This window comes from Acyrthosiphon pisum, chromosome A1, assembly GCF_005508785.2.
Source record: "Acyrthosiphon pisum isolate AL4f chromosome A1, pea_aphid_22Mar2018_4r6ur, whole genome shotgun sequence".
NCBI classification, from domain to species: domain Eukaryota; kingdom Metazoa; phylum Arthropoda; class Insecta; order Hemiptera; family Aphididae; genus Acyrthosiphon; species Acyrthosiphon pisum.
The window spans coordinates 72,248,556-72,272,201 of NC_042494.1; the positions used below are offsets into that span (position 1 = coordinate 72,248,556).

Consider the following 23,646-nt stretch of genomic DNA (forward strand, 5'->3'; position numbering starts at 1 on the left):
TAGTATGCCAAGTACTTTTTTTTGCATATTGTTTACAAAAGCATTTCGACAAAACAATGTCTTAATTACATTCATATCAGCAAAACCCATAATAAATCTTCAAACACAGTACCTATACTCTAATTTTATTATTTGTCTAGGACAAATTGTATTACTCGAATATAATATAATGTATAATTGTATAATATTTTAATCGTAAATTGTTTAATTATTTAAAATTATCGAGTGGAGTTAAATTGATATAATATATAATATAATGTGTGTAACATCCTGACCGAGTTTGGCAAAGTGTTTCATAAATTTATTTTATTATCAGTATATCATATAATTATGTATAGAAAATTAGCATAATTCGTCGACCCTTTGTTTATATAAAAAAAAAATGATTTGTATTATTTATCGCGTATTATGGTATTTAAATATATTACTTATTATTTTCGTACTCATTTGCAATAATATGACCATTATTTTGTGCATATATAGGTACCTTAAACAAAAATACGGTAAACCCGATGACGGTTGTCTTGCAAAACTCATTTCGTGAAAGTCGAAGTAACGGATTTATTAAAATATATATACACATTAGATACGGCCACAATGATGACGATGACGATGATCTTGATATCGGTCAGGTGCCGATTTTCTAAAAGAAAAAAAAATTATAATAATGAAAGAGAGTGGATAGGGTTAACGGACTCGCGTGTTTTCGAATTGTTGACCCGTTACGTCGACGGGAAGGGGGTGCGCGCGAACGATGGAAGTCAGTGAAAGTAAAACGACTGTTAACGAATTGGAATACGAAAAAACGGATAAAACACTTATAATAATAAATATAATAATACTAGTAGCAATAAACGGTGACCGTTATAAACCGTTAAGACGCGGTCCTCGGGAGAGTGAAAGTGCACCACGTCATTGAACTCTCGTGGGAAAGCGGAGCGGTGGTTTTATTATTCTGCATTTTATACCGAAGAGCCGCGTGTAGGAGAAATTTCTCGTTTCGAGCTCCGCGCGTCTATAATATTACACTTGACCGTCGCCGCCGCGACTACCACCGCCATCGCAACGGGTCTCGTACTCCACAGCAACGTCGTCTCTCGCGCGAGTAGAGAGCGAACAGCTATCGGTCGGGGAGAGAGAGAGAGAGAGAGAGAGAGAGAGAGAGAGAGAGAGAGACGGTCACACGACGACGGACGGACTGGCTCCTCGTGTACCGGTACGGTTTTCACTTTCAGTGTCATCTCGACAGCTACACAAATCGGTTCCCTCGTCAGAACCGCGATACGTCTATAGCATTTTGTAACGATAAACAATATTCTATATTATAATATACACGTAGTGCCTACCTACAGTCTTATCGTATTTTGGCTCAGTTTTCTCGCAGTGCGCTTGCGTTTTTTTTTATAACTTATAACAATATTATTATATCACACGGGCTTTGTGTTGTCGTTATTCCAACGTGTGTTTCGGCTACCTAACTACACCTGCAGGTATAACACTTTATAGGTACACATATCGGCAGAGTGCGATTCTGAGTTTGTTACGTTTAAATTTCGCTGTCACAACGTCTACGACGCGCGCATGCCAGTGCAACAGTGATTTAAGGCGCGAAACGTCGTCGTCGCCGTCGTACACGGCAGTTTAGCAATAACGCGCGACGTAAACTTTTCGAGCTTTACACACGTGCAGAGTCCGTCACTCTTCACTGCAGCAGGTGTGCGTCGTCTCGTCCCGCGAAAAAAAGTGCCGATAAATGGACATGATTGTCTGAACCACGGTCGGGTTCCCGGAGAACTAAACCGATTTCAAAACGTTTTTTCATCAAAGTCGAAGACCATCATGACCGTTATAAATTTCAAACCCACCGCGGACGCCGTCATCGAACAACATCGGTCGCCACAGACGGCGGGCGAACACTTACTATTGGGAAGGGTGTTAGCAGGTATATTACAAGCACACATATATTATTATTATTTATACATTAATTATTATTGTTCTGTCGAAATAATAAAATATAAAGAATCGAAAAATAAATTAAAAAAGTGAATAAAGAAGGGTGGGATGTCGTGGGCGGTTTGGTTCGTGTTGTTCTGCAGTGTGTCATAACTCATAATAAACGATCGCCGAGGGTCGTCCGCGCGACGGGGGCGACCGGGGGTGACCGCGAGTCCCGCGATCTGGGTCAGGTCGTTGCTCTCTCCCCGTGAACCGACTCCCGCGCCGCGGCGGCATTTGGCCGTGGGTTTTTTCGGGAGAGCGTTATTTCGCCTCTATGTGCGTGCACGCGCCCGTTTTCATACGCGTTGTATTATGTGCCAGCGATTGCGCATGCGTGCACGAGATCGTTCGCTTGCCCGCCCGAAGGAGGTCAGCAATCACAACAGGGACCCCGTAGGTTATTCAACTCGACCGAAACTGGGGCAAGATGTTAGTGGCGAACGGCCCGGTGCCGCGCGTCCGAACCCTACGCCCGCCCGCCAGCCACCGCGGACTCTCCGCGGTCCGTGTGGGTTTCGCGATAACGCTCACGGGCCGCGCGCCGCCGCACCGCGTACGCCGTCCGCGTTCGCACACACAGGCACGCCGTTCTAGGACACGAGTTCATTGGCACCGCCGCCGCCGCCGCCATGGCACGTTCTCGGCTCATGGCGCTCTGGTATATTATAAGCCGTCAAGGTGTTTTTCAATACGAAATGTGCTTATACACGAGTGTGTACAATGAACAAAATACGCACACATATTGCATATTATATTTGTGTGTATATTGTATATCTCTTGGCAATGATTATGCAGCGTCGTTCTCTCTCGCTCTTCTGCTGCGCGTGCACACGTCATTATCGTATTATATTCTTTTTAAATTACAATAAATAGGTATAATATAATTCCATTATAATATTATACATATTTGTTTCATTGTCACCTTCGCGTAATCGTAACTACGTTGCGCAACTTCGACATCGTCCGTCGACACACACACACACACACATTTATTATTATTATTATTATTATCATCATTATCATCATCATCATCCTACTTACTATTTCGTCTAATTATACTCATATAATATGTGTGTTTTTATTATTAAAAGCCATTACCGCCGATAGGACTTTATACTATAATATATGTGATGCGGTTCACGAATTAGCGAGGGCCGGGGAGTGATAACGATGATGGCTGATAATTTTTTGGCGTAAAAGGGAAACGTGTATTAATACGACCGGACGATTCGTTACGGGACGTGTGTCGCGATTTAGACGTGTTTGTGTATGGTGGGTGGGTGGGGTGAGAGGAAGTCCTATGCGAGATCCGGTGGAACGCGTTAAAAAAAGTGAGAGTTCTCCATGATGCCGGTGAAAGTATTATATTATTTATTATTATTATTATTATTATAAGTATCATTTTTTTTATGTACGGTTACTCCGAACCAGTTTCACTTTCGTGTGTGCAATGCGCAAGAGGTCATCGACCAAAGTGAAAACTCGGCTAAACCTAAAACCGTTATGTGTGACTAAATAAAAATATACAATAATAAGACACAGACATATTATAGTGTATTTAAGGATCTTCGAGGTATGTGTAGATATTATGTATGCAGACGTATACCTAGTACTTATATATAATAATAATAATAAAGAGAATGATGCCGAATATTATGTCGATTTTAATTATACTCACCAAAGATTATATTTTTCATATTATATTCCACTCAGTAGGCGACGTTAACCACGCGTAAATTATAATATGCATTATGGGATTCGTGTCCAATTTTAAATATAAACCATCGGCGGTGGCCTTGATATGTTTTTATTTTCTATATGTGTATCATGTGTGTGTGTGTGTGTGTATATTTTGGGCCGTCCACCGTTCTTCTTGTCGCTCGACGATGTCCGTTGCCACGGGATACCCGAATAACGCGCGCCCTTGTGACCGAGAGCAATGCCCTGTCCCGTCCGCCCCGATCCCCGCCCGACTTGACCCGAATATCGGCGGAAAAATCCCCACGACGACGTCGATGACGGGCAAGCGCTCGCGCATACTTTATATAACGATGTAAATAAATTATAAATAAATATAATATATAATACCCGGTGACCCGGATTTGGCAAGGTGAGAGCCATTCGTATTTTTTTCCTTTATCACACTGCTCTGTACGTAACATATTGGGGCCCACGCGAGAAATTTTATCATATTAGTAGGTATAGGCAGTAAAATATTTTTCACACCGCGTGACTTTCCGACACAGTGATTATTATTATTGTTGTGCATCGGAAAAATCATTGGATTATAATATACATAATAATATATCATATTATTATACTTTGGTATAATAGTTTGACATTATGTAACTACTGCACTATAAACTTGACAAGGTGCACCCAGGGCTATTAATAACAATAATGATTTGTGAATCGCACGAGAACTGGGCCTTAAGATAATAATATAATTATTAATGTATATTATATAGTTAATGGAAGTGCGTATACAGTGTACACCCGTCGCAACGAGGGGCTTCTTATTCAAAAGTTTGCACGTCGCCGCTTACCTCCCATAGCCGTATCTACCGTGGTAACCGTGGTAACGCAGCCGCCGACCTGTTCCCCGGTCGTCGTGCCACACATAAAGGTCATCAACCCTTTTCCGAGTCACGTGCATTCTGTTTCGGTTTAACGCCACCGGGCGCCGCTACCGCCGACGGTGATTCGCGTTACATGTTTGTGTATGTATGTATATAAATTAATATACCTAATATATACATACATACATACATACATACATATTGTGTTTTATAGTCTTATACAAACGCACACTCTGTATACAAAAACACATATATACCCATGTGTACATAAATTGTTTATACGCACACAACAGGCTATCGCTGTATGGTCTCCACCGCCACCCCCTCGCATATCTTACAGTGCGTGTGTACGACCCGGTGTTTGTGAACTTTGAGAAGAGTACACTGACCTCGATATGATTTTTATTAAATATTTTCGCATTATTAAATTGGACGGATTTTTTTATTATTATTTTTTGTTTTTTTTTTTTTTCCAAAAACCCGCGTGCACTGCCCATCTAGTGTAGTACTGTTCGCGAGGTATTTTTATTTTACTTGCTTCGCCTCCGGCAATGCTTGTTATAATTTATTTTTTTTATCACGAATTTTTTTTTTTGCGAATTTATTTTAATATCGTAACGAGCTGCATTAGTGTTGGTGTAGTATAAATATATACATAATATCAATCCGTGAAATTTACGTTTTGGGGTCAACATTGCATGTAATCTGTGTTTGTGTGTATACTGTATATACTTATGCATATTATAATATATTTTAATTTACTCGTAGATAACACACGCACCGATATTATAATCTAAACAGAGTTCAAAAAATGGCTATAAAGAAATAATAATAACAAAGATATATTTTATTTTATGTGCACGGTTTGCCAATCTCGTTTTAGACTATAGCTCGTGTGCGTGTGTTTGTCTACAACTGTCATTGTATACAGAGTGATGTAACGTATTATACATGTACCATATATTTGAAGACTGTCGGTATAATAAAAATAATGATAATATAACATCCTCGCGCCCTGTATAATACATTACTATTTTACTGTAATATGAGTAAACACTAGTTTTGCTCTTCTGTTGTGTTAAAAGTCCGCCGCGCTGCAGCACGTTCGCGTCAGGCCTCCCTCGAATTTTATTCATTACGCGGCGATACACGTGGGGTGCGAATCCTTCTTGAAAGGGAATCCGCGAATGAAATACCCGAAGGGTCGTGAGCTTATAGTGGTGGGGTGGGTGGAGCGGGCGCGGTGTATATATTCGCAAACAAATATATATGTGGGTGTGCGTATACACCGAGTGCGCGCGTGTGGTGTGTACATGACGTCAACCGCTGCTCTGCCGCCCGTGGCGGCGATCGGCAAACCCTTCGGGACGACCGTTTCTGCCCCCTCCGCGGCGTAACCCTGGAACGTTCGTGAAGGACATTGACCCTGCCGCCGAGCGCGCCCGGCACGCCGCCGCCTCGGTGGTCCCCGCGCGCCATCACAATACACACGCAGAACGTTTCGGGACGCACCACGGGCGCGACGTGCTTTTATTTATCTATTCACATATTGTACCTACACTATTTACAATTTTATGTACCGTAACAATAATAACAACAGTGTATATCCTACTGGATTAGCGATTAATTACAATATTTAATATACAACGAGATTTCATTAGATAATAATAATATAATAATATGTAAAGGTGTTTACCACGTGAATGTGCCATAATTTATCGTCAACAACATAAATTTACATTAAGTATAGGTGCCTATCTTAATATTTAATTATCGTTTTTCGCATTCATTCCGATGATTAGTCAAAACGAAGTCGATACCACGGACGACGTAGCGGTGAAGCAAGGTAAGGGAGTAAAAAAAACAAAAACAACGTGTACAATAACATTAAAATAAAACTACGTAGCCCATGTAAGATTAGTGGGTGAAAATTAATTATAAAATATAATATATGTAATTTCAAAGTGTATTTCGCGTTTCTAAATTTGGTTTTTTTTTCCTATTTGTTGCGTATATATTATTAGAGTGCGTGCACGCTCACTGTTTTTGTATGAGTATATGATATACATAATAAGCGTAGCATGTGTGTGTGTGCGTGTGTGTGTGCACGCGCGTGAGTGTGTACGTTCGAATGTTACGAACGACCGCGACGGCGAATAAATTGTACCGTGTAAATAGTGCGTGTGTGTGAGCGCGCGCGAAAATGGGCCGGCGGGCACATGCGCAACAGTATTGAGCGACCAGACACAGACTCACTCAAGGCCGCGTTGACCCACAATCGGGCGCTCGGTCAACGACCGATCCTTGGGCCGTTTCCCGTTGCACCGCCCGCTCGGGAGGCCACCGCCCCCACCATCGTCGGTGGTAGAATAAAAAAGTCACTTGATTATGACCAAAGTCAGCGTGCGAAATTCGTGTTTTTCTTTTGACGCCAACCTTAGCCCCGATCACTTATCCATTTTTACACCTCGTTTTCGGTTTTACGTTAATTCCCGACATACTTATATTATATATAACAATTATAATATATAAGTAATACAAGGGCGGATGATGTGTAATAATTTAATAATAACGCGACACCGTTAATTTGATTTTATATATATTATACGTTTACACTGCATATAGTTACATTTTATTATGTGCTGGTTACAGTGTACACATAATATATTATATATTTTATTATAATATTATATTGTGAATTATTATTATTATTGTGCGTGCATGCGCGTATTGTCTGACGGTAGCGGCGTATAACTGGGCTGCGGGCCAATTAAAATATAATATATAATGCTTTTGCGCGCGCGCCTCTCGCATACGCGTGATACGAGCGGTGAATTGAGCGTTTGAGCGTTTGAGCGAGCGGTGCGCGCCGCTTGAGAGTTGCTTGACCCGAGCGCCCGGCCGCCGGGATTAGTTCAACGGCCCAGAATTGGGTCATGACTGTAACCGTGTCGCTACTTACGTAACGGCCTCAACGGCGGCGGTGACGGCGTGCAGTAATATTAGCGGAGCACGCGTTTCGCTCGCCCGCCGTGCTATTGGTGGCGCTCTGGTTTTTTTTAAAATTGTTTGCACAACCTGTACTGGCGCAGTTTGCCGCCTCTTTTCTAAACTCATCAGTTGCCATACAGTTAATGTGATGACAATCATAATAATATTATTTATTTTTCTACATCATGGTGGGAGCTACCCCCCTCCCACCTTCAAATAAATTTTTTTTGTTCCTTTATTTTCACTACAAATCAAAAACTATTTTTCATGAATTTGTACAAGTATAGTGCTTTTTTATCGTATCGTCGTCGAATTATTTTTTCAGCGCAAAATTTTGCTGTACCTACCTATATTAATATTAAACACACTTAAGTGGTTTGGTGATGGTATACGCTTAGTACGCTATGTGTTGTTATGGTTCTGAGGAAAAAACATCGTTGTATAACAATAAACAAACTGGCCAATTGATTGACGGATTGGTGGGTGGTGGGCGGTGCGAATGTGGAGGGGAGTTCGCTGGAATTCTAGGACTAGTTGGCCAACGCACAGTGGTAAAAAAAACGGCGACGGTCGGCGCGAGGGGACCGGAGAAAGTGCAACGGCCTCTCCTCGCGTAACACAATGCTAATAGGTTACGGCAATCTCAGGTTATCGAACCGCCGCCACCGCCGTATGTGTAATTTTATTTATACATTATTACTATTATTATTATTATTATTATTATTATTTTTTTTTTTCATAATAATAATAACGTGACACACATTTCATCAGGCGTTCGAAGGACAACCCCTAAAGATTTTCGGTCACATCGAACACCACTACACCAGCTAACTCCGCCGCCGCTAGTTTTTCGGTCCGTTATGTGTGTACGCATAATATGTATTATATAGTGTTTTGTATTATTCGCCAAACGCAATTATAATATATAATACAATAATTAATATTATAATGGGTCAACGGCATTGTATAGGCACACACGCATAATGCACACGACACATACACACACACACTCTACACATATACTACACGCGACACGCTAGTCATCACTATACTGCACGTTAAACAGTATAATGTACCTAATGTAGTATATTATAATGTTCCGCATTTGTGAATTCATTTGGCACTGCAGTCGTCATCGTTGCCACCGGACGTTAACCCGGACGACGACCCGTTTCTGAAAAAAACAAATACGCATATATTATCCCCGACACAGACGCACAATCGACATTCATGTTATTATAATAGGTATTATACATTAAATAATATAATAGGTATACGGGACGAAAAATTGAGATTGACAATATTATTATATTATGATAGTTTGTTGTGTTATACGCGCACAAAGACTTGAACGCCCAGCGACCGCATCAGCGGTGAAATATCCTCCGACCTTCGGGCCACCGGGTAACTAAGTCAAGGTCGATGAACCCGTGCACCGCCCCGTCCGTACGTAGTGGGCGTAAACGGCCCCGTCTGCCAGCACCAATCGGAACGCGGCGGCGGTGGCGGCATCCCTCACGCACCTCGGCACTCTACCACCCTCGGTCATCGAAACACCCTCAGTGTTAGATCGTGTGGTGTGCGACGACGACGGGTCAGCGATTTCCGGACTAATATTATTATTCAGACGCCCGCGCTTTTATAATATATACACAAAATAATCGATACGCGTTGCGCGATGCCAGACACGATAATTATCCGATGGGATTCGAATGAAATTTCCGGTTAGATCAGCATTTTTATTATACTTTAATGTATTAAATTTACCTATATACGATCATAGCAATGATGATGTTTTATTATATTTTTATAGAGCTGTCCGTTTTGAGCAATAAATACAGCTCAACAATTACAAAATATAATATTACCATATAATAATTATATCAATATATTGTATTATATAAATGCAGCCATTTTATAATTTTTTTTGTTATGGTTTCAGAATTTGATGGTGATACAGTACTGTGCCGAGTATGCGGTGACAGAGCATCCGGGTTCCATTACGGCGTACACTCTTGTGAGGGATGCAAAGTGAGTACACGTTCATGCGTAAAACGTAGTTATACCTATACCTATTAAATATAATTATACATAATATAATTAGACCGAAGTGCGCATAACACGTTGCGTGTATCATGTTATATTATATTTTTGCACGTGCGAGTATAAATATACACTAACAATAATAATAATACACACACAAACACAATAGGCGGATAGGTTTTTTGAACTCTGCGGTTCGCCAAACCCGAGGGGAAAGTATATATATATATATATATATTATACGTTAATAGTAGGAGAGGAGTATGCGCTCATAATATATAGTCTTATGACAGGAAGAGGAGGACGTGACGTAACGGATAGCGCGTGCCGCCGCGTCTTTGACGTCAGCGAAAGTCCTCACTCGGACCGGTCCACTTTCTTCTTCACTTTCTTCCGGCGCAGCCACCTCCGTTGCGGTCGCAGCGTCGGTGTTCACCGTTATAATACCTATATAATATGTACTTCGCGGTGCAACAAACTGCAGTTATATAAAATATATATTATAATAATACAAATATAATATAAAAACCGCTCGTTTCCGCCTATTATATTTTTTATGTATATAAATATATGATTTTATTATACTGTACGCCGCCGTGACTTCCTGGCCGAGGAAAAAATTATTTAATTTTATCGAAAAATTTATTTATGACGATTCAGTTAAGCCCCCGGGTCTCCGAGCCGTTCTGTTGCAAGCTCCTAGTTCAAAAAACAATATGACGTACGAAACCAATAATAAAACAATATAACGATTGCACACCGTGCGTGCCACGGTTTTATCTCGCCGGCGGCTTTTTGTTACGCGCTTGGCGACCCATTGTCTTTTGTTCGCATTCATTTTACTCACACATACATAATATACATCTATAAAGTATACGGTATATATATTATACACGTGTATATACGTATCTTCTCTAAGACTTATACCTACTATTTTGTACCGTTATCCAAGCGGCGCCGCACGCGGTGGCATTTTCGAAGGACACGTGGCCGTTACATTATCGTCCTGTCACGTCGCTCGTACATTACCGGGTCGGGAACAAAAAAAATAAGGGTTGACGTATACAGAAAAATGTGCGCGTACCGCAAACGGCGGGCGGTCGGTTCAGGGCTACTATATTATATCATGGTATAAACCACGCATGCTTACAATACGTCTAGCTGTTTGTATATATTATAATATTATTATAATATGTATTATAATATCACAACTACTTGTTGACGCTGACCTCGTCGGAGGTCCAAGGGTTGTTGCAGTGAATCCCGTTAGCCTTTTTTATTCTTATACGTATAGGTATATATATGTATGTTATATTATAACACACACACGCTGTTGTTGTTGTTGTTGTTATGTTGTTTAGGTTTTTGTGTTCCATCCTATAACTGTAAAAATTCGAGTAGGTATAGAGATTTATCGCATACTGCGGCCGGACGACCGTGGATTTTATATCCTCCTCCTGCTCATCGTAGTCAAGTACGGTCCGTTTTTATTATCTACCATATTTTGTTCACTTATGACATATACTCGTCATCATAGTATTAATATCATAATATGCGATGTACTCACTTGTTTATTGCGACGTTCTCTCGCGTGATTCGGAAATCCCCGGGAGTTATGACCCGGCCACCACCGTCGTCGAGTGCGTTGACACCGCTCAGCGCGCCGTCGCCGCCACAACCAGGGCGGACCGGGTATTCGTGATGAAATTAGGCCGATATGACGTCATAGGCCAATGACTTTTCGCCAGGCCAACAAACCGCACACACTAGCACGTTTTATATTATAATATATTATATTACAAATGTGCTGTATGTATGTGTGTATGGTGTTCTATTTGCATATTATTTATCAAAACGGATCTGTGTAAAACGTTTGCAAAATCAGTTTTTTTTTCCGTCCCAAATCGTTGATGACGACGATGGCTATTTTTTTCACTCTGAATCGTTCTTGCCTATTATACTCTGGTAATCCGGTTGTTGGACAGTTTAATATTTAATTTTTACTATTTTGGTTTTAGGTCAATTGTCAATTAAATTGTAAAAAAAAATAAAACTACTTGCTCGTCGTCGTTCCCCGCGCAACATAAAAAAAGTTATATACATGTGCATACACATACCTATATATAATAATATAATGTTATATGAATTTATCATCGGGCTTTGTCCTTCGCATATTTTTTTTTTTATGACACAGATATTATCCCCTCGACTAACTAAATATTCGAGTGTCGTTTGACCTGTCATAAAACATTATCATGTTATGCCTGCACATATGTACGCAAACAATATATTATATGATATACAATTCGCGCAATCTAAATTTTTTAACGCTCTAGTTTCGCAGCGATTTTTGAACACGCACGCAGTTTATACGCGTGCAAATATCATAAAACAATATTATCGTATATACCTACCTTATATACACAGTGATAAATGTGAGGTTACTTGGTATATACGTGTGTCACTGAGTTCAATGATCGAATATCGCATTTATCGCACCTATACGTAGTACTCAAGTTATAATGCCCATAAAGTGGCGTAGTGTTAAGTGTGCGGCTGAACAAACTGCTGGCAAAACAGAAAATGTTAAGGTATACACAGAATAATATATTAATTTAAGCATATATCATCATGTATTATATTATAAGGGCGGAAAGGGGCTCGCGTCATTCTTTCAATAATATGTATCAGTCTAATACTATAGTGTAGCCGAATTGAATTTCTTGAAAAAAATGTATTTTGTCGTGGGTTGGTGGTCATCGCAATAACAATATAATTCATAACGAGATAAATATGTAGAGCCACCCCCTCCCCGTTTTTTTGCTATAAAAACTCGAACACATAGTGTTGTTGACTCCGCACTGCTATGGTCGCAGGTGCGATTAGGTGGGGAAGCTGTGAAATGGTTACCTATATTATATTTGTATTATAGCGCTCACCGTTATGTACTTTTACTTGTATATGTAGCTATACACACACGAATATGTATATATATATATATATAATCATAATAATAATATTGTGCACCGCCACCACTAGCTCTCTTCTCCCCTCCTCTAGTACATAATATTATAATATACCGCAACCGCGGTCTCGCTGCATCTTCGGTGCGTCATATAACGGGCCCCGTCGACTTGCAGGTATACATAATATATATATATATAAGGCAGTCAGTCAGGTAGATTCTATTATATATATATATATATATACATAGATACGTGTGCGTGCAGTTTTTTGCACCCGCGCCCGGTGGGAGTCATTCCTCCCGCCGCCGCGTTGTTTTCTAGACGTTATTATAACAGAGCTGAGCCGCGTAATATAATAATAATAATAATAATAAAAATAAAAATATATATTTTTACCGTGGTGGTGGTGACGGCGGCAGCGACGAGTTTAACGCACCGCAATTGGGTCATCGTCGCCGCCGCCGACCGGCAGAACCGTCGTGCAAGCCAACCGGAGTAGTGTGGCGCGTATATTACAATATTGTAGACGCGCCTGCAGTCGCGAGCTGTTAGCCTCAGTGTCTGTGTGTGTTTAAGTGTGTGCGAAAAAGCGTTTTTTTCCTTTCCGTCACGATAATATATATTAATATATGAATTATACACCTGATATTATACGACATCAATGTGAAAACTGTAAAAAAAAAAATTTTTGCTCATATAATTTTATAATAGTGGAAAAAAAAAATCTGCCTGATCGGTTTCGCTCTATTATTGGTTAAAGATAATAATATTATAACATACTCGCACGTCGTAATCTATAATATTATACACTCGCCGAAATGCCGCCAATTTGTACGGAAAAAACGTTGTCTGCGTGCTGGCGGTGCACCGGCGATTCCGGCGCCGAGTCCAGCGCGGCGGACACGGACGACTCCGACTGTAGCACGACCAGTTCGTCCAATAACTATACGTCGTCTACCGATCGGTTACAGGGCTTTTTCCGCCGAAGCATCCAGCAGAAGATCCAGTACCGGCCATGCACCAAGAATCAACAATGCAACATCTTGCGAATCAACAGGAACAGGTGTCAATATTGCCGGCTCCGCAAGTGCATCAGCGTCGGCATGAGTCGAGACGGTGAGCATAGTTTTATTATTTCTTATTATAATAATAGTTTAATATACCATTTTATCGTTATTACTTACCTATTACAATGTCATGTATGATATCTTATTATATTAATATAAAAATATTACCATATACACATACGAAAACCCGTCTGCCCGACTATATACATATTATACAATATAACTAACCTAACCTTCGGCTATTTAAATACACTCATAAACAGTGCGGCTAGCTGCAGAAATATAATAATGTGTGGCACCTTTATATAGTTTTCCATGACCTATACCTAACAGCGACCGAGTTGTGATTAATTCGTCAAACGCGATTTTTAACCGTCACCGTGGTGTGTCTCACATTACCTATTATTGATTAAATCATATTATTTATTTGGTGTCGTCGTTATCCCGCAGACAATAATGGAATAATTATTATTATTGCATATTATTTCATGTACAAATTATGTTATTATGATAATAATATTATGTGCACACATTTTTTTGCTACGTTTTATTTTCGACAATTTCGGCACACTCAACGATGTCATATATCGGTTGTACAGAATAACGTCATATACCTATATTGTCCTATATATTATATATGTATGCCATATAACACACACATACATATATTATATATGTGTACAATACATATACATATATAATATATGTGACTGGCCTATCTGCTGTCCAATGTGTATAATATAATATGTGTGTGTGTAATCGGTCAATGACGTAACGCCGCCGCCGCCGCTGAGTGGTTTATTATGCGCATACACAAAGAACAGTCGCAATGACCTGTTTTTTAGCAGTTCGTTCAACTCTCGATGTCGATGGCCGCCCCGATTGCTCTTTCGCCAACAACTGCACAACAACCGCCGCCGCTGATACACCGTTCCCTAGACCGCCTAGTCTATTAGATAACAACATATTTTTTGCAAAACAATACCGGACAATTATTAAAATATTATGTCGATAAAAATTGCAATACGGTTTTTGATTGAACAGATTCCTAAGCCCCATCATGAGAAACATTATATAACAATATGTAGGTAATTCGGTTTTTATCGAAGAATTTATAGAATAAAATAAAATAATTTCGAATTGACGTTTGACATTTTTCTCTTTCGGTGACTAATCAAATAAAAAATATATAAAACCGCTTGTGCGCAAACAATAATTATTTAATTATAATAATAATAAAAAATATTGTCATGGTCGTTTCGCGGTGAATGGTGGCGACCTCTAGCGGCCAGGCAGCGCGACAATGGTTGTCGCGGCCCCGCCGCCAGATGGCAGTGCCGGTGTGCTCGACCGACGACAAAAAAAAATTCGCGATACGATCTGCGGAGGCGTGTAACTCGGAGTGTTCGAAAAATACGACGACAGCTGCAAAAACCGTACGGCAGACGACCGTCGACTGCAACACTCTTAACGATTTATAATAACGATTTATAACTCTGATTTTACTGTAACCGACGTTTTAATAATTTACAATATCAGTATTATTATTCCGAGTTATCGACCTTGTGCGCGCGCGCCTACAACAAGTGTACTCCGCGCGCTATCGGTCGACCTCGAAGCAATGATATATTATAGCGAGATAAACGCGTCGGTTTTTTTTCACAGCGCGCGCGTTTGAGACGGCCTTTGTGCGCGACAACTACATTAACAATATAATAATAACGATATTATAATATCGTTGAACGATCGACATAGAAACGACACTGACCGAAACGTCGTTCCTGGTGGACACTGCATAATATTAGTGTGTGTGGCCTCCACCTCACACCGTGTGTTATAATAATGATAATTATTATAACAATATCGCTATGAATAATGATAAATACTACTGCATCGTTGTGTACAAAACGGCCGCGACCCAAATGCGTCTCGTCGGCGATTCGCTTTGGTCCGGCCGAGAAAGGTGCTCGACGATGGGGTACCGATGGGGGGGGGGGGGTGAGTGCCTTTGAGCGTGCCGCGCGATTCGCGCTCGCTGCCGCACGCGCCGTGCCCAAGTTCAAGGGTACGCGATCGACCGAAGCGTGTATTTCACCGGGCGGCGGCGGCGTCGTTGTCGTCGTCGTTTGTTGGGTGAGTGGGTGGGGGGAGCCGTGCCATCTCGTACCCGCCGCCGACCCTACTCTTCTCGACGTGTACCATTGCCGCCGCCGGGTCCCCACCAACGAGCGCCGCCGAATCGAACGCAGTGGCGGACGTTGGCGTGTGGCCGTGAAACGGGCTCATTGTGATCGTGAACCGCGTACGCTCGTCCGGTCTCGTCCGGGAAATGTCGTCCGTCGTACGCCGAAACTTGGTTGCATCGCGCACCGGCAGTGTTGTTAACGCGTGATATTACGTACGTGCGAATTTTTTCCAAACGTCGTTGCCGATCGCTGTTTTTGGATATCTCTCGTCTACGACAATGACAATAATTGTTTACTACCGTCGTCTGCAAACTCGGGATAATTGCGATTTTTCGTAGTGCCATTTCTGTTTGTTCGCCGTTTGAGTTACAAATAACAAAATATCGTGTGTTCGTGGTTTTTTCCCGTCTGTTTATTTATTATTACTATCGCTGTCGATATAATTATTATTTAAAACTATACCAAAATGAGTAAAAAATCCATCCTAAAGGACATACTCTGCAACGGAGTCGTACGTTACTCCAATGCCCGTACGTATTTATTAATTATTTGGATTATTTTTCTTCTTGCTGCGACCTTTTAACGGCCATGCGTCGTTTCGGTCTTGAAACACGCGAATTTCGCGGTATCATAATAATATGCCAAAGATGCACACACTTGTGTGTATTTGTTTTTTTGGGGCCACAGCGCGCTTTCGTCGTCCTCGTCTTTGAGCGCGCACGCCGCAGAACCGCGCGTCGGCGGTTCCCTCTCCGCGCGCAGCGTTATAGTTGCGCGGGCGCGCGCGCGTTCGTGCGTGTTGTCGTACGCTTACTTTCTAGTCGACCTCGGTAAAAGTGAAATTGTGTACCAATTTCTCTCTCATTCGCGCCCCCACGAACAACGGCGACTACGTCGACCCAAATCACATCTCGGGAAAGCCGCGTGGAAAAAAATAATAGAAAAAACCAACACAAATAATATTCACCATAATATAATATATTATTCTATATTATTATTATTGTTTGACTTTCACCGTCGCGATTTTTCTCCTCTACTTGGTTTTCGTTAACGCGCGCCCACACAAACACACACTCACGTATACATCACGCGTTTCGACGGCAGTCCGGATCGATTCGCTTGGTTCGTTTCAAGGGCATTACGAGTCAAGGGCAAATATCTACCCCCCCCCCCGCGGGTGGTACGTCTAAATATGCGCGCGCGCCCCCGTGAGTGTGTTGTTTGTGAGTGTGTGTGATTGCCGCCGCCTCGAAAGGGACAGTGCGCAGGATATTTGCCCGGCACCTGCTGCTACCACTACCGCCGCCGCCGTCGCCACCGTTGTTCGTTTCGTGTGTGCTGCGCCGCGGCGTCCGTAGCTGAGAGCAGTCGCAGTGTAACATCCGCGCGCGTTCACGACGGTCGCATCATCATGTTGGCCAAATGCGATTCCACAACAAAACGTACGGACGACTGACCTGGTTTTTTTTCTTCCCTTCGCCCCTTCAATTCTCGCCTCACTAAATTACTTATTATTACATACCGACTAAAAAAAAATAAATTTAAAATCTGTTTTTGTGCGTCCCGTTTTGTTAAATATTTTTTTTTTCTAAACGGACCGTGTTTTTATCTTTTACAGCTGTACGATTCGGTCGTGTGCCCAAACGGGAAAAGGCTCGTATAATGGCCGCCATGCAGCACAGCAGTAACTCCAAAAGCCAGGAGAAGGCCGCCGTGGCGGAGCTTGAAGACGACCAGAGACTCGTCGCCAGCGTGGTTAGGGCACATCTGGAGACTTGCGACTTCACGTCTGACAAGGTCGCGCCCACTTTGGCCCGTGCCCGCGAACAGCCAAATTACACCTTGTGCCATCCGACACTGGTGAGTTTAACACACAATCATTATTACAATAGTTTTCGCCCTCTAAAATATAGTAGTGCAACGTTATTAAAATTCGATTTTACGTGTGCTTATTTTGTTACGTTATTCGTGCGTGTACCTATGATCATATCGTCCAGGAAGAACCTTGACGACATGTTTTGTACGTTAATCAACAAGGTCTGCTGGTATGCAAATATTTGTGTACACAGCTCGGTGTTTACAAAACTATACATTTTATAATATTATATATTATCGTGCATACGTGCAAACGTTTATTGCATCGTTTCGCGGTGCGCGTTTTGGATCCATTTCATTCGATTTTTAATTTTTTGCTTTTACTGTGCGCATTAATTATTTTTGGAAATTTCGTTGTTCTTTGCTGTTTTCTCGCAGCCGCCGCAGGTAATACGGCACAGCGAAGTAGTACCAATTTCTCCGCGACTCGTCCTTGGCCTTGTTGCCACCGAATTTCCTAAACGACTTTATAATAATTATTATTTTATTACCTGCCGCGGCGCGGGTGACGCACGCCTCTCACGCACCTCTCTCCGCCCCTCCACCAAAACGTTTTCCCGTAAATGTGCGTCGCGGCGATCGCCACCGATCGCCGTAGTTCAAACGCCGTTGTATTCTGTCCGAGCGCGATGGTGCAACCCGTTTAAAACCCGATACGTATCTCTTATTATCGTCTTGTCCATATTATGAATTGTCATTTTTAATAACGTTGTCGCCCTTGACGCGTCGCCTCCACTATCAAGGTCGCGATAAATTAAATAATAACAATTAATCTTCGCACCTTTACTCATCCGACACCGTTTTTTTCTCTTCCATGTGCAGGCTTGCCCGTTGAACCCGAGTCCACGACCCGTCACCGGACAACAAGAACTATTGAACGACTTTTCGAAGCGATTCTCGCCGGCTATACGCGGCGTGGTCGAGTTCGCCAAGCGCATACCTGGTTTCGGGCTACTCGCCCAAGACGACCAGGTGACCTTGCTCAAAGCCGGTGTTTTCGAGGTGCTACTTGTTCGCTTGGCCTGCATGTTCGACTCTGAGGTAAGTGTCTAAGTAATTGTGTACCAACGAGTATCAATACTTATATACCTATATACACGTATAATGCATATCTGCGTGTCATGGTTTTTTCGACGTGTATTGACCTCGATTTTTCCTCTTTTTGTTTCGCGCAGTGTAATAGCATGGTGACGCTCAACGGTCAAGTGTTGCGCAGAGAATCGGTTTGCGCATACTCCAACGCTAGATTCCTCACTGATTCCATGTTCGAGTTTGCCGAAAGGTTGAACGCAATGCGACTAAACGATTCGGAAATTGGTCTATTCAACGCCGTCATCGTGATCGCTGCCGGTAAGTGTCGATTTACGAGATTACTAATTAATAATTATTATTCATATTTATTTTATTTACGCACTAAAATAACGAATCATAACATTACTTTTATATGTTACATACATTTTAGTATTTACGGAGAGTTAAGTTTTAAAACGTTCGGTATTATTTTTGTTTTTCAAAAACAGATCGCCCAGGCTTGCGCAATGTCGAATTCATCGAACGCATGCACAAACAGTTAAAATGCGCGTTGCAGTCGGTGCTCATGCAAAACCATCCGGACCGTCCTAGCTTGTGCCAAGAACTGTTGAAGAAAATCCCGGACTTAAGGACGCTCAACACGTTGCACTCAGAGAAACTGCTGGCGTTCAAGATGACCGAACAGCAAAACCAACTGGACCAACAGCAACAGCATCAGCAGCAACAGCATCAAGACACCACCACCACGACCAGCATCGCATCCGCCGCTGTCCAACACCATCAGAACATCGGTGGCATGTGGAGCCTGATGATGAACGGAACCGACGATTTTAACCGCAAGAGCCCGGAGGAGGCAGGCTCGTCGTCATGGTCGGATGAGACCACTTCCGTGGAGGACATGAAGAGTCTGGCCATGTTGGACGAAGTCAAGAGCCCGCTGGGATCGGTGTCCAGCACCGAGTCTGTGTGCTCGGACGAATACCATCATGGACCAAGCAAACACGCTGCGAGTGCTCCTCTGTTGGCGGCCTCGCTGGCTGGGGCCGTGTGCCCGATCAGGCGGCATGCAGCCGCGCCGTCGGACGAACTACATCACCAGGTGATCGTCCGGCCGATGTCTTGCCGCCGGTACCAGCGGAAGCAGGACTCGCCCACTGACTCTGGAATCGAGTCGGGCACGGAGAAGCTGGACAGACCGATGCCACACAGCGCGCCCACTTCAGTGTGCTCCAGCCCGCGATCCACCGTCGAGGACGCCGTCATGTCGGCCGACTCGCATCATCCGGCCATTGAAGACATGCCGGTGCTGAAGCGCGTGCTCCAGGCGCCGCCACTGTACGATACCAACTCACTGATGGACGAGGCGTACAAGCCGCACAAAAAGTTCCGAGCCCTACGCAGCGCCAAAGACTCTGCCGAGGCTGAGGCTGTCCGACCGTCGGTGGCGACTACCGTCCACAACAACAGTACCCTCCTCAACCACCTCCAACAAAGCCACCACCACAATTCGCCGCAACTGCACCATCACCTCACGTCGTCGTCGTTGTCGAGCACTCACTCGACGCTGGCCAAGTCGCTGCGCGAGACACCAAAGATGACCGCGGAACAGATCAAACGCACCGAAGACATTCACAACTTTATAATGCGCGAGGATACGGCGTGCAGCGGTTACCAACAACAACTAACGCAACAACACCACCACCACCACCACCACAACAACAACAACCACCATCTACACCAACAACAACCTCCGACCAGGTGGCAACACACGCCTGTCATTACATCTGCCTTGGCCCAGAACAGTTGCAGATTATCACCGACGCCGCCTTCCAGCAGGTATGCGTCGTCGACCGTGAGCAGTGGTGGCGTTTTGGCGCGGGTCCTGTCGCCGTCGTCTTCGTCGTGTGCGTCTCCACCGCCGTCGGCGCTGTCAATGGTCATGCGCCGCACACCGTCGCCGAACGTTGTCAACCTCCAGGTGGGCATTACCAACGCAGCCGCGGCCGAAGCGGCGGCCGCTCACCAGCAGCCGCTCAACCTGTCCAAAAAGCTGTCCCCGTCGCCGACGTCCGCCGTCGGCAGTGGTACCACCACGCCACCATCTCCTGCTCCCGCTCAGGTGGCCATGGAAGCGTAATCCACCCTCACCCCGCCCACCACACTCCCCGTTGCCGTACGTAACCGCATCGACTCGATCTCACGAGAGTCAATCTCTAGACCAAAACACGAAAAAAATCAACAATTGGAAACAAATGGGGTTTCTATACGCAAACCAAAACAGGTGCGGTGATCGTTTTCCTATTTTAATAATTTTTTTTTGTTTTAATTTTAATTTTTTTTTTTGTGGCAATACATACAACTGTGTACATATTACTATAAAATATTAGGCCTTACGAGTTTAAGTTTAATTATATAATATCATAATACATATATATATATATCTCATGCTCTTATTTTTCTCTATATATATACATATATATATATATTTAACTATCTTTATTCTATTTAATAATTATTATACAAACGTTTTCCACATAACTATTTTTTTGGATTTACGAGAAAAATATTAAAACAAAAATGTACAAATTTACAAATCGACCGATTTTTTCCGACGACACCCCGCGTGATATATATATCAAATTATAAAATATTTATGTTTATGTAGAAGTATAATTATATATAATACATTTATTATGAAAACATTTATTTCTTTTTATTTTTATTTTTAAATGTGATATACATTTTAAGGATCGCATTTGGTTTTATTCTGTACATATTACATTTTACCGTGTAAGTTACAAAATAATTTGGTTTTTTGCCCATCGTAGTTAGAGACTCTATGATATTCATCCTGGTATATAGTTATTAACGGTTCAAACCGATTTGACGTTTTCCTTTTTGAACATTACCTATATAATATATATGTGTATACACTACATTTATATATAATGTTTGATAGTTATATATTATATTAGAATGGTTAAATAGTGACCTCTTTTTTTTCTTTCTTTTTGTTGTAAATACGATTTTAAATTTACGAAGCAAAAACCCAGTATGTATATATATATATATCATAATATATACATTTTGAATGTTTTCGAGATAAATTTTTGAGACTGAGGGAAGTGTCAAGCCATTTTTAATTTTATTTTATGACGCCTCGCGCGGTTTGGTTTTTTCGTTTCTGGGCATGTAGCCTGTAAAAAAAAAAATATTTCTACAGCAATCCCTATATATATATTATATTTCATATTTGTGTTTTTATTTGCGATATAAAAAATCGAGTTGGCCAGTACAAATTTTCAGACCCACAATATTGTTTTTTATTTATTTTATTTTTTTTGTACATAAGCCAAAAACTAATTCCCATTCTCCCTGCCCTACAACACTACCACCACCACCACCACCAATACTTCCATAAGACTGGTGTACCAATCGTATTATTGTTCCCACTGCTGCAGCTGAAGTGAGACACTATATTATATTATATATTTTTTGCACAAAAATAAAATGAGGAGTGTTCGATGGACTATATTTCGATTTCCTTTACCGGTCGTATATAATAATATTATAAAGTTTCACATGACATTAATGAGAAAATAATAAAAATTAAAATTAAAAACACGAATGATCAGCCGAATGTCCGTGAAGGACGACGATATAATATGGTAACGATACGTAATACCAATGTGTGTGAGTGTGTGTTTGATACCATAATGAGACATAAGTTCGTCGTCAACGAGTGAAATACACGATTATCGCATGTTCGGACATTGATGCCGCCGCTCATCTCGTGATATATTTATTTAATTTACTATGTACTGCGATAGAAATGAATAAAATATGGTATAATATAAAATACAAAAAAAAAAAAAATAGGTCGAGTACAATATAATATAATATCTAAATAATAATATGTGTGTGTGGTGTTGTGTGTTGTGCGCGCGTGTGTAAATATGCATATAATATTATGTATAACTATATACTAGACAGTAATAATTTTGTGTTTTCCCCCACTTTTTTTACTCATCGATTCCGGTAGGCATATCGTAATTAACTACTATATACAGTTTTTTTCACGTGCATTGCAACCCCCATATATAAAATATAACATTATAATATATACATGTAAATGTATATAAATATTTATAATCATACAATCAAAAACTATATACGAAAAAACCAACATCAATATTAATATTAATATTGATACATTACATATTAAATTAGTATTCTGTTATAAACATACTATATATAATTATATATTATTATTATTATTATTATTATTATTATTATTATTAATTATTATATTATCATAATGTTTTGAAAATATGAAGAAAACAATTATCGTGTTAAAAAAAATGTACCAATGTTTATTTTTTAAGTTTAAAATATTTTTTTCTCGTGTGCTTATGACTGTTAGCATTGTGTAATATTTTTTTTTGTTTTTCCTTTTTAAGCTTGGGATTATTAATTGTATTTTTTTTGTTTTTATCCTTTTCCAAGGTCTTTGCGTGTACATGTATAGTATATAATATATATATTTATATATATATATATGTGTATGTGTGTGTATGATTTTATCATTGTATATGTATATGAGAATCGAAAAAAAGAGAAAAAAAAAATAAAAACTGTCTGATTATTGTAATGAAAATAAAATTACTGTCGTTTTTATTTAAAAAAAATATATGTGATTTATATATGATAACACGCGGTTCGTACATTTCCCCTTCTCCGGCGATCTGCCCTGTGTCTCTTATCCCGCGTATGTAGATATATTGTATATACCCTCACTCGTTCTGCGACCCTAACGCCGTGATAGATCGTTACGTGCCGATGACGTACAACTGTAGTAGCAGTCACCCTCGGTGGCGGCGGTGGAAGTCGATACGAACGCTCTGTATGT

General features: G+C 41.3%; 1 protein-coding gene across 4 annotated transcripts in view; it reads left to right on the top strand.

The window, feature by feature from the left end:
* Nucleotides 1–22,627, top strand: part of LOC100166941 (ecdysone-induced protein 75) — a 37,979-nt gene extending 15,352 nt beyond the window's left edge. Inside the window, exons 1-7 of one of the 4 annotated variants that reach the window (XM_008182066.3) lie at nucleotides 1,236–1,942; nucleotides 9,511–9,599; nucleotides 13,549–13,693; nucleotides 17,449–17,690; nucleotides 18,528–18,746; nucleotides 18,881–19,055; nucleotides 19,226–22,627. In XM_008182066.3, the coding sequence (XP_008180288.1) occupies nucleotides 1,840–1,942; nucleotides 9,511–9,599; nucleotides 13,549–13,693; nucleotides 17,449–17,690; nucleotides 18,528–18,746; nucleotides 18,881–19,055; nucleotides 19,226–20,874 (2,622 nt within the window). In that variant the 5' untranslated portion in view covers nucleotides 1,236–1,839 and the 3' untranslated portion in view covers nucleotides 20,875–22,627. Of the gene's footprint in view, nucleotides 1–1,235; nucleotides 1,943–6,256; nucleotides 6,424–9,231; nucleotides 9,293–9,510; nucleotides 9,600–13,548; nucleotides 13,694–17,448; nucleotides 17,691–18,527; nucleotides 18,747–18,880; nucleotides 19,056–19,225 lie in introns of those variants that run through there. The other 3 variants (XM_008182067.3, XM_008182068.3, XM_016802193.2) reach the window with 3 other exon arrangements.
* The last annotated feature ends 1,019 nt before the right edge of the window (nucleotides 22,628–23,646 follow it).